The following is a 16,203-nucleotide window of genomic DNA, read 5'->3' as shown; positions in this document are numbered from 1 at the left end:
CTTGTTTTTCTCTGCATTTGACCCATTCACTCAGTGAAGCAGTGGGCAGCCCACTAAGCAGGCGCCCGGGGAGCAATGTGTAGGGACGGTACCTTGCTCAGGGGTACCTCAGGGTAGCCGTTAAGTGGATTCGAACCGCCGACCTTCCGATCATGGGGCGACCACTTTACCTACTGAGCTATCCCTGCCCATCATTATATAGCAGCTAGCCCAACTTCAGTAACCCTACAAACGTCACTGCTGTTTAGTTTTCTGTCTTCATTCATGTTGGAAGTGACAGCAGAGCTGTACGTTTGAACCAGAACATGCCAGATATCATTTAATCTGGAGACTTCCCACGTACCACTAGATGGAGCCAAAGTACCACCAGTGGTACGCGTACCACAGTTTGCGAACCACTGATGTAGCGGGAATGCAGAGACTGGTGATGCTTAAACTGACAGCATGGGGCCATGACATATTTGTAAACATGTAAAGTTATGCTGATGTTTATAAACAGAAGCATACTGGAGTCTATCCTAATACTTAGAATGGGTTAACTGGGAAACAATAAAAGACTTCCTGTGCTTAACTAACAGTTAACTCTGGGTGTCAATACTGAATTAAGACTGTTGTTTTAGATGTTTGTGTCTTATTTTAAGTTTAAACTACAAACCTATAAACACACACAAATAATTTCTACACTTAGGTTAAAAATAGAAATATTGTTAAATGACTCGTCTCTCCCTGACTTTGACCTGATAAATCATGTTTGCTCCTCCCCTAATTCAGCGCTTCAGATGCTTGCTGTGGAGGTTCAGCTGTCCCTCACAGGCTTATTGGCTCCTTCGATGATGCTTAATCCCCAGTCCCAGTCACATAAGCATAGAGACCAGTCAACAACCACTGGTTAACATGGAAACATTCAAATTTATTTGCTTTGGGAAATGCATGTCGGTCATTTAGCAGTCGGTCAGAAGGATTTTGGCTTGTGAGGGTTTCATCGACTGGTCTCTCGGCCTTGTGACTGGGCTTGTACTGTGGTGCAGATATGGGTTCATGTAAGTGCTTATGCAAAACTAGGTGCAGTGGAACTGTCTGTATTTTAACCAGCACTGTTTTCTACATGTGTGAAATTGAGGTTTTATGTACTAACGTAATCTATCCTTGTGGGTTCAACTGATCCTTCATCATCCTGTCAGACCCGGGTTCCTCTTCTCAGTGTCTTTTCTGTGCTGTTGTTCCCCAGCAGGTCTCTATCTCAGGATCGCAGCAGTCAGTCTCCTTGGACCGACCTCCTGTCTCAGCCTCACAAACACAAGGAGCTGGCCAACTACTGCAGCATGCTGCAGGAGCATTACCACCAGAGCTACGTCAAAGGTGATCTGTGTCCACCAACACGAATGCTTCAAGCTTAACTGAGTAGTCAAAAAGAAAAATCCTTACTCCACCAAAACACACACACAACTGAGGATCTGAGGTTAAGTCCATCACAGCAGTGCAACATGTCACAGTCGTCCATGATTTCACAGGTGTTAAAATACAGTGACTGAAACTCGTCCGAGCGTCGTTTGGTCACGCGTCCATGTTCTTGTCAGGTGTATACCGCAGCCTGCAGCAGTCCTACAACATCAGCTCCCAGGACGTCCTGATGGCGATGGACTACTGTGAAGAATCGCTGCAGGAGATCGACATCACCTCCTTCCTGCAGACGCTATGTGGACACATCAGGGTCTTCAGGGAACACGGCAAGACTCCAGGATGGGGAGGAGGGCCTCTGAAAGCTTCAAGGAGCCCTGCCACGTTTATCCTTGGTGAAGCTGAGGGGGAGCAACTCGATGATAAAGTGGCCTCTTCATGCAGGTGAAGCCAATCATCAGAATCAGACACATGCCAGTCTTTGAGAAACGAGTTGCTTCTATTTAACAAAGTTAAGTTACAGCTTATCACCTTCTTATATTTTGCTTTACATAAAACATCTCAGCATAGGGGGTAAGCCACGTTTCTGCCCATCTGTCTGTGGATCTGTTTATCTGGGGCTAGTGGCATGCAAACCATCAGCATACAGTTTAGTCATTTGGTAATGATTTAAACTGTCCAGCAGGTGGTGCTGTCTGAGCTGGTGAATTCACATCCACAGAGGCCTACGTCAGGGTTTTCTTCACATGTGCTGATGTTGGTGTGACTCAAACATACTTTGATTCGTTTGTTATATTAATGAACTTTATTGATTCTCCACTTTTCTGTAAAAAGAGGGTTTAGTTCTATTATAAACAAATCTTTGTTTCTTGTAGTCACACTTCTAAGCACTCGTCTTCTCACTGTGCTTTACATGGTCAGGGAAAGACTGCAGTAAAAACTATAACATTAGACCTCCAGACCAGCCCCTGCAAGCAAGCGAGCGTGCGGAAGAAGAGCTCCAGTTTACCAGGATGAGATCTCTGACAGGAGCCGAAAGAGCGAACACAGCACAAAACTATGATACAACTAAGCAGAGTTTTAGTGTCATTTAGCTTCATGAAAATGTTTGTAATGTAAGAAGTATAGATGGTGTCTGTTTCCTAAATGCAGTCTGCCACCGGTGGGCCTGTGCTCCCACAGTGGGCTGCTCTGTTGGAATAATGTGGCGCTCTGAGACCTCCAGGATGCCAGAGCTGTTTGAGACGTGATAAATGCATGTTTCCCTTTCACCAGTCATCATTCAAATAAAGCAACAAACCACCACACCATGTTGCTAATTGTCCTTTGATGAATCACATCTGTTAACACGTTCCAGTTCATAAGTTTGCTGTCAGTGTGTTGGCTTTTCCCTTCCAAAGCACTTTTATAACGACTGTTTTAAGGTCAGTCTGCAATAAGATTCATGTTAACTGACACAGTTATTAATTGTGTGGTATTTCTGGCTGCAGTACTGAAGTGGAGGACACCAGTGAGGCTGAATCCAGAGGAGTTCCTGATTCCTCTGCTCCTACATCTCCACCGATCAAGGAAGAGCCCAAGAAAGGAGCGATAGCAGAATTCCCTCTGACGCTGCTGCAGACACAACCCGCGTGTGACGTGTATCCAGATCTGCACAAAATAATACAGGTAGTGTCTGAAGGGGGATCCCGTACTCTTCAGTTCCTTAAAGCTGATTCTTGGACCAGAAAGCTAACGGCTTTAAATAATTATCATTTCAATTTTAAACTGTTGTCAGGATAAATTCATGGAGATCCTTTCTCAGTATTTCAAAAGTGTTCCCTCCAACCCACACTACTTCTACTACTCTCCACCTTCATCCAAGAAAGAGGTGAGTTTGCTGTAAATTTGCTACAATATCATGCGTCACATAGCAGGTTAGATGTTATAAAGAGGGATGGATGTCATCAAGGATTTGGACAAATCAGATGTTGGGGGGAAACTAAAAACTGTTTATTTCAGAGAAGCAAACCGAAGAGAGGTGAGTCTGTATCTCTATATCTGAGCATGAACCTTGCTGCTCTGATTTTCCTTCACAGGAGTCGGAGGACGGCGAGATGAAAAGACGGGCGAGTGAAGAGCTGCTGTCAGAAGCTGAGCCCGCCACTGAAGACGGTAAAGGCCGTTCTGAAACGTTTGCCTTTAGTTTGGGTTTGTTGTTAGTCTCCCGTCAGCACTGTGGTCACACATTCAGTTGTTCAGTGTTCAGCAGTAACAAATGTTAAAGGTGGAGGACCTTTCCTGTTTCGTCCTTCATTAAGCACAAGTTGTTATACTGCTAAGCTTCCCTGAAGCTTCTGTGCAGGAGTATCGTAGCTTTTTTGTGTTTGTTGTTTCTTTTCTTCCTCCTGTAGCTGTTGATAACCTGTAGCCAAAAGGCTGATAGTGGAATCATCGAAATTACTGTGAAAACGTGACTCAACAAAAGGGCTGTTGTTGTTGGAGGAGGCTACAAAAGATAAAATGTGAGACTGATAGAAAGGGAAAATAAAACGAGTGAATTTTCAGCAGTCGTCCATCCTGTGCTCTGAGCACAGATATTTCTCTCCAGTCAATAACAGCACCTGCCTGCTCGTGAGCGTTACACAAGTGGCTTTTTATAATGGAAAGCAATCGTTATGGTGACTTCAGCGTCTGGGAGAAAGGTGTAGAAGAACTCAAAGCAGGGTGAAGATGAGGAAGACTCTGAGGCCGAGCCCAGTTAAACTGATCATTTTAGTACGGCTCATTTCACATTTAATATCCAGTTAGTGCTTCATCAGTTAGTTTTTAATCAGCCGTCGTTATTTCAGCGACTTCTGTTTCATGCTTTAGAAACGCGAGACACATCGCCTCCTTTTGAGGTGTCCCGACTTCAATAAATGTGGAGCAATGAAACAAACAGCAGAGGTCCAACGCACACAGGAGAAGAAGTCTGCAGCATCACATCAGCACACGTCTCCTGCTAAGAACACACTTGAAAATGCTTTTATAACATCAGGGTTAACGCCCCTTCTCACGTCGATTGCAGATCAAATACATCGATTGCAGTAAATGGTACATGTTAGATGGCTAAAAACAGACACAGAAGTTCCTCTTTCTATAACAGCTTCCATACATGGCAGTAAATTTCCAGCCTAGACGGTCCCTGAGGGCTTGTCCTTTTCTTGACTTGTCTTCTGTCATCTGTTACCAAGCAAACTGAAATGCAGTTAGAAGCTAAATGAATTTCGGGCTTTTGGCCTGGCAGGATTATGTGTTTGTAAGCGTGTGTGCTGTTTATCCTTCTGTGCTCCAAGTCACCTACACTATAGATTGTGAGGACATAGCGCTTCACAAAGCTTAAAACCTTCTTTAAGAGACTGAGCATCAACTCTGAATGAGCACAAACATGCAATGTGTATAAAATAATTATAGCTGCACCTGTAAAAAAAGGTTAACATGGTGGCAATAACTTTAATAAGCATCTCTAATGCAACATCAGTGCTGTGGGATATATTACTAATACAATGTTAATAATGCAGGTTATATTGTAGCAGTAAATGATCTCTGTACAGGTGTCTGATACTCGTCTGTGTATTCATATACAGTTATATGCCTTTACTGTTAGACACAGGCAGGATCCACGTGGTCCCTGCGGGTCAATAAAAAGCCTGAAAGTAAAATAAAGTCTTTCCTAAAACCTTATTTAACCAAAGACGTGAAACAACAAAAAGAGTTTGCAGAGTTTATGATTCTTAGGACTACTTTAAAGTTGTCTTGCTACACTTGCAGAAAATGTGCCGTCTTCCTGCATAATGACGGAGAGCGACACAGATCTGGTGGTGGAGTATGAGGAGCACCCAGGCAGCAGCTCCCAGGGAGAGGGTGAGGACCAGTCCCTGTCTGACTCCAACACTGTGAACCAGGACCAGGACTCGTTCAGCATCCTGGAGGGAGAGTCCCTGCTGGAGAACGAGGCCCCACAGCTGGACATGCCACCACTGTTTGTTCACATCACCTGCTCTGTCAACATGAAGAGCTGCCATGGCTCCGTGCCCATGCAGACGCTGCCCACGTGCCTGGGTGAGTACAGCTGACTGCTTTCCACCTAAGTGGCTTCTTTCTGTGCAAGGAAGCATATCTGAAGCTGTGTTACTCTTTTGCTTCTATAAATCACCACTTTGGACAAAGAGCTTCTTCTTCACACTGTTAATTTTGTTCCCGAGCTTACTTCACAGTTGTGTTTGCAGGTGAGGTCATTTCCTGCCTGGAGAATGCTGAGGCGGTGCAGTCTGTAGATCTGAACGAACTCTCGGTCACGCTGGATATTTTTGTTCTGACGCTGCCTCTGGAGATCGAAGCCATGGCGGACTTCCATCATAACAGGTCGTGTGCAAAATCCAAATTTTTTTTAATCTCAATTTTACATCCTGATCGATTGCAGTAAAGATCCTTTGTAGGAGCGTTGGTAGGATTTTAATGAAATCACACTTTTTAAAAGCGGTGACACGGAGCAGAAATAAAGACAGAAACTGGTGACGTTGCTTATTCTGCAGTGAATTTCTCAAATGGCCTTTAAAGAGTTATTGATGCCTCTTTGGGCAGGACGTTACTCACTTTCCTGGATTTGACCACAAAAAGCAAACAGAATGAAAGGAAAGCTGAACATGAACCAAAAACAGACCCTTTCAGAGAACAAAGGATCTTTCTGCACTGCTCTCTGAATTAAAGTGGCTCCAGCACAGATGAACCAGGAACACCTTTGAAAGAGAAACACGACAAACTGGACCACAGTTTGTCAACGTTTATGTTACCCAGTCCTAGTGCTCGTTAGCTCTGCTGGTGACCTGTCCAAGGTGTACACCGCCTCTCAACCTGTGATAGTCGCAGCCAGATGAAGAGATGAATAAATGTCAGGCAGATGAAACTCAATGAGAGCATTTTAGCAAATCACAAGCTTTGAAAGTAAAAAACAGCTCTGTGAGATGGAGGCGGAGCTTCATTTTAGACACACCCCACTCAGGACCCTGGACCTCTATCTGCCTGTATATAATCATCCATAATGCACATCTAAGAAAACACTGCAGCATCAGTCTGGATCTCACAGACAGTTATAGAAAAGGCTGAACTGACAGTTGGTAGATGGACTCCAACAAGCCTTAGAAAAGCAAAGCAACAGTTGTGGCTGTGTCAGTATTTCACTGATGACTACACCAGCACATCTGGAATATCACTCCATTCATTTTACTACAATTAAACACGTGCTGTTTCCTTTTATTTATTTCATTTTTTTAAGTTGAATTAATTGATTATTTTATCCACAGAAAATATCTTATTTCAGTCATTTTTCATTCAAAGACTGCTAATTTCCTGCTACCAAGTTATTATTGTTTCTATCATCGTGTAAACCTAAAAACCGAGGTGACAAAAATAATCAATTGTAATTTTTGTCTTCATGTTCAGTAGTTATTGCTTATTTTAGATTAAATTGATGGGATTGGAAGTGATGATTAGCAGCACCAGAGTGAAGCTGTTGGCAGGAGACCCATGCACCCACTGCGTCTTTGAGTCAGTCTGAGTGTGGACTCCATGATGTTCACGTCAGCTGTCTCCGTGTGTAGGTACACCTCAGAGAGCAGCATGAATCGTTCACCAGGGCAGCCCTCCTCCTATCGCTCTGACGAGGAGCTGATGGCCGTGCTGGACAGTCTGAGGGGAGGAGGTGTCAACGGCATCTCTGGTGACCCCTTATCCAAACTCCCACTTCCCCACAAGTTGGCAATCCTGGCCACAATGGACGAGGTGAGTCCTCCCACACGTGACAGGTGGGCAGCTTTTCCACATTACTGAAGCGTGCAGCGTTCGTACACTTCACAAGAGCATTTCTAATAGTCTTTGTGAAAGATTCACTGAACAGATATCTGTGCTTCCTGCTGTTCCTGCACACACACACACACACACACTAGCAGTGCTGCTCTTATCCTGGTTTCTCTCGGTGTGATTCAGATCCGCTGGCTGCTGGAGGATGAGATCGTCTCTGCTCTGCGTCACTCTCGGGTCATCGGCCCGGCCACGCTGCAGAAAGTGGCGGAGCACGTTTTACGCTCCAGCGGTCGACCGCACTGTCACTGTGAGGAAGTCCCGCTTCAGTTTGTCTTTGGGCCTGAACAGTCGCTGGAAAAATTCAAAGAGGCAAGAAGAACAAACAGGATTTAAACTTGAGACACAAAGTTTCTCCAGGAATGTTCTACAAAAACATGTCTGCACATATTTGTATGAGAACATGATAGGAGTTCATTAATGAATCTTTAATTTTGTTCTTGCATATGTGCCTACAGGCTGATTCACAGGCATGCACAGAGGTTTGTTACTTCTGTATAGATGGACGTATGAATATAAAGTACAACGTTTGTTTATCTTGCAGGAGTTTCGTAGGATGTCTTTCTCTGGCTATGTGTTAAATGGAGAACAGGCCGGCTTCTACTATATGTCTCTGAGCAGACTGCACCCTCAGAGGATCCGAGAGACCGAGAGGCTGTCTGAGAGCACTGCATCCCCCCCACAACAGCCTGCTGCCGCCACCATATCCTGCAGTGCTGCAGCTCAGGCGGAGACCACGACGCTCGAGAGCGAAGCAGAAGCTCAGGCCGACAGTGAGGTTAGATACATCAGTGACTGTGATGTGCAGAGGAGGGAAAATACATCAGATCAGCCTTCATCTGTCCAGCTGTGCATTCAGTTTGTTTTTATGTTATTATTGACATCAGCATAAATCCATGATCGGAAATAAATCAGGTTAAATTTTAAGACGTATAGTTGGTAGAGTTTATCTGCAGGAGTTTATCAGACAGAATGACTCTAACTTTTACTTGAACTCTGTGCAGAGTGAGGACAGGAAGCCAGTCAGTGTTGCTGCTGATGCTCTCAGTGACACGACTCCGGATGCTGGTGAATCAGTTGCAGCCTTGAAGCCTGAAGCAGATGACTCTGTTAGCATGGTTGGGGACAGAGGTCAGCCCAGTACCCCCCAGCTGCAGGCAGAGAGCTGCACAGAGGCCAGCTCACCCCCAAAGACCCCCTCGAGTGTCAGCCTGGCTGAGTCCGTGCAGTCGGCCTCTCACAGTGAGTTTCACATTCATACCTGTTTAGGTTTGCTTGTTTCACTGTTTTGTTGCACGTGTGTCATCATCATGTCCAGTGATGATGACACACCTTACATTTGTACTTTGTTCATTCCAGAAGTTGGTCAGTAAAAAAAGAAACTTCATATAAAAAGATAAATATAATGCATAATAAATCTTAATAAATACAAGTATTAAAAAAATAAAGTCCGTGTAAAAGTAAAATGTGAAGATATTGTAACAGTAACCGATTCTTTCAGCGTGGTGCACCGTTCGGGTTTCAGCTCTGTAGTTTAACCTGCGTAGAACAGAGACGCGCTCCTCTATCACTTCTTGTTTTCTCTCCTCAGGTGGCGGCAAACTCAGGCCGAGTCGAGTCCAGAGTGTCGTCTCCAGCCAAGGCAGCCTGGACTCAGACATGCAGGGTAAGTGCTGCACAAAGCTGAGTGAGAGGCTCCCTGTGGGGGAGAGTCATAGAAACACCTGAAAGGTTCAAAGTGTCTGCTTTACAGAGTCTTAATTCTTATGTTATAGACGGTTCATGTCAATGCGTCTTCAGAAGAATGGTGGAAACATGTTAAATACAGACGTAATGCTGTGTTGACAGGTTATGATGGTGGCAGCAGCGACTCTGAGTGTGAGAGCTCCACCCTGGATGAACAGGAGTGCCAGGCCCGGCTTATGCCAGACTTCTGGCTCATTGTTAAGATCCACCAGGACAGAGTGACGGTGTACTCCCACTCCAGGTCAGAGTCATTTAGTGATTCCCATTTTTCATTCATTTAGTAACAAGTGACCTAAAAACAACTATACAGGTTTTAATTGAAGCAACTGTAACAAGTTTTCAAAGAAGCCCCTGTTTAAGGACCCGTTTTTATTTTTATAGACATGAAAAATCAGAACCGTTTAAAGCAGGGTGTCGGACTCCAGGCCTCGAGGGCCGGTGTCCTGCAGGTTTTAGATCTCACCCCGGGTCAGCACACCTGGATCACATGATGAGTTCATTACCAGGCCTCTGGGGAACGTCACGACCAGGGCTCTAGAGTGCCACCAATTTGGTTGCAAATGCGAGCAAATTTTTCAGTGGTGCGACTAAAAAAAAATATTTGGTTGCACCTGTGCGACCAACTGTTCAGGTAGCAAAAAAAAAAATCTGCAACCTTCCCTGTGGTCAACAACAGACACACATTTTGCCCCTATCGTGGACTGAACCAATCAGAGATAGTCAGGGGCGGGACCTCTCTGATTGGCCGTGGTCCAGTTGAAAGTGCAGGTGGAAGTGGGAGGTGAGTAGCTTGAATAAAGCGATATTATTCATTAAATCCTGACTTTTAAATATAACTGTGTTTTGTCAGAAACGCCAGATTCTCAGATTAAAGCTCACAAAACCATTTCAACAACAACCAAACAGCAGATGAGAGCAGGTACACGGACTCCACACAAAGACGTAAACACAGACCGACGCATCAGAATCAGCTTTGTCTTTCTCGGCTTTCTCACCCGACGTAGACGGACACGCTGTCGGAGCTCAGCGATCCTGATGCGTCCGGTCCGCGCTGTGTTTACGTCTTTTTGTGCTGATTCTGAGCTGCAGGTTTTGTCTCTCCAGCCAAAATCCACCGAGCCAGCAGCAAAAAAAGCAGCAAACTGCGCTTCACATTTGATCAATGTCGTCATGAATTTTGCTGTTTTGCTTCCACGACTATTAAAATCACACTTCCTGCACAGCTAGCTCTCTCTCTCTCTCTGTACTTCAAGAACAGTTCCCGTCTCCAATCTCTGTTTTCTGTATTATTCATTCGCTTATTACCCACCAGTCTACCGTTGTTCACAGCGCTGTGGCTGCTGTCTTTTTCTTTTCTTCACTTAAATGACCTCGGACAAGAAAGCCTGTTTTTTCTGTTGTTCAATACTGAAGAAATTTAAACTTTATATGCAGAACATTGTAGAATATTTTTAAGGTTATCTGCTATAAAAAGCCAGACCAGGAAAATCTCCTTCATGTTTTTCTGTTTTATTCTCAGTTACTTTCACACAAAGGCATCTGCTGTGATGTTCACAATTCTGATGAAGTCAGTACTGATAAATGATCAGAATTATAATATTTCTGACTGTCTGAGGCAAAGTTGAATCGAATCGGGACTTTGAAAACCTGAATCGAATGGATTATAGAAATCAGTGATGATACCCAGCCCTAGTGAGCAGCCTAGGCACGACAGAAGTGGATGTAGCTGTAATAGGAAAAGAACTATTGCTAACTTTTCTGTTAAGGCCGGATCCTTCTGAAATTCATAGCCAGTGCTCTGACACGGTGTCATCAGTCTTTGAATGCTGAAAAAGCACATTATATAAATTATTATAAAATTTGTGTACGCCTAACTTTAAAAAGTTAGGCGTACCGGTACGCCCATGGCAAAAAGTTAGTCTAGAGCCCTGACGACATGCTGAGGAAGTAATTTAGCCGTTTAAATCAGCTGTGATGGATCACATCTAAAACCTGCAGGACGCCGGCCCTCGAGGCCTGGAGCTGGACAGTCCTGACTTGCAGAGAGGTAGACGTTGATAAGTCAGATTGGACTTCTCTTTTTTCACATTTGTGCACTCAGATATTAAATGCATTATTCATTTGCAACACAATTTTCACTACACAAGCTTCTCATTTTTCGTTTTTAGTGGTAATAGTTTTTTGACCTGGCTGCTCAAAGATTTGCTTTAAACCTCTCTGAGAAGCGGAGATATTAAACTCATGTAATATTTTTCATGTATGGTTTATAAACATGAACTCTGTGAATAGCTTTGCTCTGACTTTCTGTGACTTCTTCCAGACTAAGTCCAGACTGGTAACCAGTTATTCTTAATTGAAACACTTACTACATACCTTATTATTGCATGTTGTTACTGTAACTTCTAGTATGTGCTTCGTGACCATGAAAGGATTTGATCCATGAAACATCACAGTGCTAAAAGATTTACTTCCAGTTATTTGAAGTTCTTATTATTTAACAGTACAGTCTGTTTGTAGGTCATGTTGTCAGGTGTAATGGTATTTCTGGATGGCTCCCAGTTATCAGCTCTGTAGCTCTTGTAACCCTTGTGGCTCTTCCGGTTTCTGTCATATCAAAGTCGAGTTTGGATCAGAAGTTAGTGATGGCGGTCTCGGTCGATGCATGTACGCTTGGAAAAACAGTCGACTGATATATACTACGGTGTCAAACTCGCCATTAATGGGAGGTCGCCAGATGTTATCTTTATGAGGGAAAGTCTATCAAATACAAATGTTGTTTTCCTTTGACTCTTTCTTATTTTTCATTTTTCTTTTAGTCAAACGTTTTTCCTTTCTGACACTAGAGGCACTAAAAACAAGTCTGAGCTTACTTTCATAACTTTGATCACGGCTGTTCATCCTTTGGGTGTGTTGTGTCGTTACAGATGCTTCAGTGAGGGAAAAGAGGTCGGCACCGAGGAGCTGGAGAAGAAGGAGGAAGAGCAGGAGTTGCCTGAATGCTTACAGCTGCATCAAATGGTGGTCAGGAAGATCGGAGAAATGTGCAGAGTTGTGAATCAGGTAGTTACCTCAGCACCCCAAGCTGCGTCTCTTTCATTGTTTGTAGCAGCATAATGTCCTCGTAAGTGGACATCAGGCCCTTGTAGAGCAAAATTGAGTATTTTAGTCTAAATAACCCAAAATGTGATGTCCACATATGTGGACGCAGGTCCTAGGAGGTTAATTGCTGGATCATTTTCAGACATTTAAGAGGATTGAAACTTGCATTTTCAGTCTACTGCTCGGTGTTTGCACACTCTGTGCTTTTGTAGCGTATGCTGCTCCAGGACCTGCACGACAGCCATCTGTGTAACAAGCTGCTGGTGGCTGAGAGTGAGGAAGACATCTGGAAGAGTGAGCCTCACTGCAGGCAGAGGCTCAACACCGCTGATGGTGAGTGAGAACAAGCTGCAGGTAGTTTTACAGTGTTTTATATTAACGCTGGGATTCCTCACAAAGGGTTTCAGAGCCTATAAGACATTTGCAGTCTTCTGTCATGTTGCACTCTGCAGTTAGTCCTCTGCAAATAAAGTTGTAAATATTGGTATTTCTCTAACCACAGACTACAGCACAGAGGAGAGCTACCAGGCCAGAGATTATCTGGCTGCTACCATGCAGTTTATCCCAGGGCACTTTGCCTGCGATGTGGTTTGGCGCACAATCATCCACATTCACCCCCGCCTCAAGATGGGACCCAACATGGGAGTGGCCAGAGGTGAGAGGAACGTCCGGGTGCTCGGCTTTAAACGCGTGCAGTCATTTCAGTTCAGTGTATGATAAATCTCTTCTTACTCCGAGGAGTCGCTGTGTAGGATTTAAATGGCTCCAAAGCAAAAACAGGATTTGTAATTCTGTTATTAAATGTGCACCCGTAGCTATGAATCCATGCGTTTTAATTAGCTTTAACTGGGAACATGTGGACTCTTTTTCATGGCTCACTGCCATATTTTCGCTCAGGTTATGATCCAACTTTTTCAATTCCAGTATGATACTGAGGCCTGGACTAATCTTTGATACAGAGAGCTGAAGAAATAAGTGCTTGTGACTGAGCAGTGACTCGAGTCACAGCAGCGACTGCTGTAACGTCCTGTTGGACGCTGGTTGTTGCAGTGGGCTGCAGTTGGGACTGTGGTTGTACTGAGTGTGTACTTGATGTGCAGTTCTCATATTTACATCAATTATGTGCTTATTAGAATCTTTCTCTGTTTCAATCCAGCGAAGATGATGTTCCTAAATCAGTGGATTTGTTCTGTAAACGTGGATGTTTCTGTCTTCCTGTCGCAGCGATCCAGGCCCTGCGCTCTGTGTTGAATGCCTTCTGCGTGGTCAACAGGAAGAACATGTTTGTCTACCAGGAGCGTTCCACTAAATCAGTCTTCTACCTCAGGTTTGACTCTCTGTTACTTCTTTTCTTCTCCAGTGGGTCCAGTTTTGTCCCCAAAGTATTTTTCAGCATTTCGCCCCCGATGCTTAAAGAAAGCTCCCAGTATAAACTTCCCAGTATAAGTTCCCAGTATAAACTTTCCTCTATATTGCGAGAGCTTTGTGAAGATTGTTGTGACACGGCTCTCCTTGACTTTTTTCCATCTCGTTTGCTGGAAGCAAAAATCCACCCACAGATGTTCTTACAACAGCAGTGTGGTGGAGGAGAAATCCGACTTCCTGGTAATTGAACTGCTGTCAAACAGGACATCGCAAGGAAACAATTTTGTGATGTTTGTGCCAGATGGAGGAGCTTCCAAATCGCAGTGTTCACTCTGAGGCTGGAGCCAGCGTTTCCTCTCATGCTTGCTGACGCAGTTCCCCGTTCACTTCACAGTGAAACACAGTCAGTTAACTTACTGTGTTGTGTTTAACTAAAGGTTTGCTGGAGTTGAACACAACACTTTGTGTGCGTGTTTGTTTGATTCATAAGGTGGAGTCCACGGCATTGAAATGTGGGTTTTTGATGTATTTGGAAAAGAAAATATTTTATTTGCATAAGAACCGTCGTCAAATGTTATAAATCGGCCTGACAGGCATGCAGTCATTGTTCTTTACAAACCAGCAGTGTGTCATCCCAACATTAGCATCGAATCTTTTCTATTTAGTTTCTTTGTTTATTTAAGTCGCACATCCTCAGCAATCGCTCTCCTTAGAACGCACCTGCAGCAGACGGTCTTTGGTTTGAAGGGTTTGTCACTGGAGAAATAGCTGAGACGGTCACGATGGTTCCATTTCAGTTGTTATTCAGGACGTCTCTGGATGTGGTGCAGAGGGAAAGCACGAAGCATGTGCTGCTGCTGCACACAGGTGATCAGCTGATGATCGTATCAGCTGTTTCATTGTGTGTTGTTCTGCAGGAAAAGCGCTAAAATCCCTTGTTTGAGAATAAAACAGGAAACAAACAACAGAATACGGAGTTTCATGTAAATCAGTCTGTGTGTGAATGTGTGTATTTATATAGATTATTGAGGTGATGTAGTGACGATAAAAACAGCGGCGAGACGTATGTAATGTTACACCTCAGCAGCATCTTTGCTCCGACATGAATTTGTGATGAGGATTCAAGCGTACGTATTGATTGGAGCGTGAGTGATTAGAGCAGTTTATCTACACTCAAAGTGGCAGCACATCGACGTTTCTCTGCACAGGCAAAGCAGAAAGTAAGTATTGTAATTTACCTCTAATGTGTTTCAGATATGCAGCATTTCTTTAACATCACTGAGAGTGAGTTTCAGATAGAATAGCCTGAGAAGCAGCAACAAATTGTGTGACATTTGTCCTAATGGTGCGGGCAGAGATGGTTCTCTCTTCTTAAATACATGATTATTACCAGCTCATCCAGAAAAACATCAACTTACCTCCTCGTGCTCTTTCCAGACTCTGTGAAACATCACTAACAGGGAAGTACTCCGACATGGACGGGAACCTCCACGTGCCTCGCTGCATCGGGCTCGCCAGGAGTCAAGAGCCTTCGATGTCCGAGGACTCTGTAGTAAGTGACCAAGTCTGTTCACCACTGACTGCAACCAGTAACAGACCATTTCACTGTGAGATGTGGGGACTGTGTGATGATGTAAGCCAGGATAGGCAAAGTTAGATGCAGGTTCCACACAAACGTCTACATTCTGAAACATTTAGAGTTTTTGTGTATATAAAACTCAAAGATGACGATAAGGTTTTTGTTCAGAGTCTTAGTCGGTTTGAGAGGTGCAGGCATGGGTGGAGAGTGGGCAGACAGGTAAGTATCAAGAGAGGCAAGGATCCAGAAATGAGGCTGACAGTTTGCTGGCGGCCACACGGGGGGAAATTTACTGAACAAGGAAAATCTCCGATAATTGACTGGGAGCATAATTTGAGCCTAAATTGCTTTGACGACTGTAACGTTCTGGCAGAGTCGGTGTATGAGCTGGTCCTTAAATACTGCAGGGTGATGAGGTGGTAAAGCACAGGTGTGCCAAACCTGCCCACAGGCATGAACCTGAGCTGCAGAAGGAGAGAGGCAGAGTATGTGCCAGGCTGGGACGGATCAAACGTATGAGACTGTTCAGCTTGATTTGAATCCCATTTTTCACAGTTTATCTGCAGCACTATTCCTTTAATCTTATCAACGTGTCATTTTATCATGTGTTTCTGTTGGTTGGTGGACTTATGTTAAAACAGCAATTATGCCATTAAGATGATCTCGCTGGAATTTGTTCTCTCTGAGGGCCACAGGCTTAGTTTCCCAGACATGGATTAAGTCTACTCTCGGACTAAGATCTGCTCTTAGAGTAAAAGTTTCACTTGTCAGACCACTAAAGCTGGACCATAGGTGCATCTACTGAAAATCTCGGATGAGTTTGAATCTCAGTGGTCAGGGTTCGAGCTTCATCAAAATGCAGTTGAGAAGAAGGTGAGATAGGCTTTTGAAATTGATACCATAGTTGTATCTACTGGGAAGCTGAAGGGTAGCACTGGTGGAGACCAGTATCTTCCTTTAATTTCCCACTCTTCTGTGAAATGCTTCAAGGACTTCCTCCCGATAATAAACCACAGTGTGCACATGAAGGTTTGCTGCTTAATTGGATTAATAAAACAGGGATTTTAAGTCTTCTGGAAGTTTCCTGTAGTCAAAGGTCAGAGAATTCAGGCAAGTTTTAGTTCAGTGACTGTAAT

At 44.0% G+C, this 16,203-nt stretch overlaps 1 protein-coding gene across 12 annotated transcripts in view; it reads left to right on the top strand.

The window, feature by feature from the left end:
* szt2 (SZT2 subunit of KICSTOR complex) overlaps positions 1–16,203 on the top strand; it is a 108,303-nt gene that overhangs the window by 19,814 nt on the left and 72,286 nt on the right. For 11 of the 12 annotated variants that reach the window (XM_026194042.2, XM_080290143.1, XM_080290137.1 and 8 more), the window contains 18 exons: positions 1,232–1,359; positions 1,578–1,842; positions 2,889–3,066; positions 3,176–3,268; positions 3,477–3,552; positions 5,191–5,481; positions 5,649–5,784; positions 7,020–7,200; positions 7,405–7,590; positions 7,823–8,056; positions 8,283–8,520; positions 8,870–8,944; positions 9,127–9,265; positions 11,949–12,084; positions 12,336–12,456; positions 12,626–12,778; positions 13,348–13,450; positions 14,926–15,040. In XM_026194042.2, coding sequence (XP_026049827.2) covers positions 1,232–1,359; positions 1,578–1,842; positions 2,889–3,066; positions 3,176–3,268; positions 3,477–3,552; positions 5,191–5,481; positions 5,649–5,784; positions 7,020–7,200; positions 7,405–7,590; positions 7,823–8,056; positions 8,283–8,520; positions 8,870–8,944; positions 9,127–9,265; positions 11,949–12,084; positions 12,336–12,456; positions 12,626–12,778; positions 13,348–13,450; positions 14,926–15,040 — 2,848 coding nt within the window. Of the gene's footprint in view, positions 1–1,228; positions 1,360–1,577; positions 1,843–2,888; positions 3,067–3,175; positions 3,269–3,476; positions 3,553–5,190; positions 5,482–5,648; positions 5,785–7,019; positions 7,201–7,404; positions 7,591–7,822; positions 8,057–8,282; positions 8,521–8,869; positions 8,945–9,126; positions 9,266–11,948; positions 12,085–12,335; positions 12,457–12,625; positions 12,779–13,347; positions 13,451–14,925; positions 15,041–16,203 lie in introns of all 12 variants that reach the window. The other variant, XM_080290138.1, reaches the window with a different exon arrangement.

This window comes from Astatotilapia calliptera, chromosome 15 (genome assembly GCF_964374335.1).
Source record: "Astatotilapia calliptera chromosome 15, fAstCal68.1, whole genome shotgun sequence".
In the NCBI taxonomy this organism is placed as follows: Eukaryota; Metazoa; Chordata; class Actinopteri; order Cichliformes; family Cichlidae; genus Astatotilapia; species Astatotilapia calliptera.
Note: the sequence above shows the minus strand (reverse complement) of the source record. Positions and strands in the feature narration are given on the sequence as shown.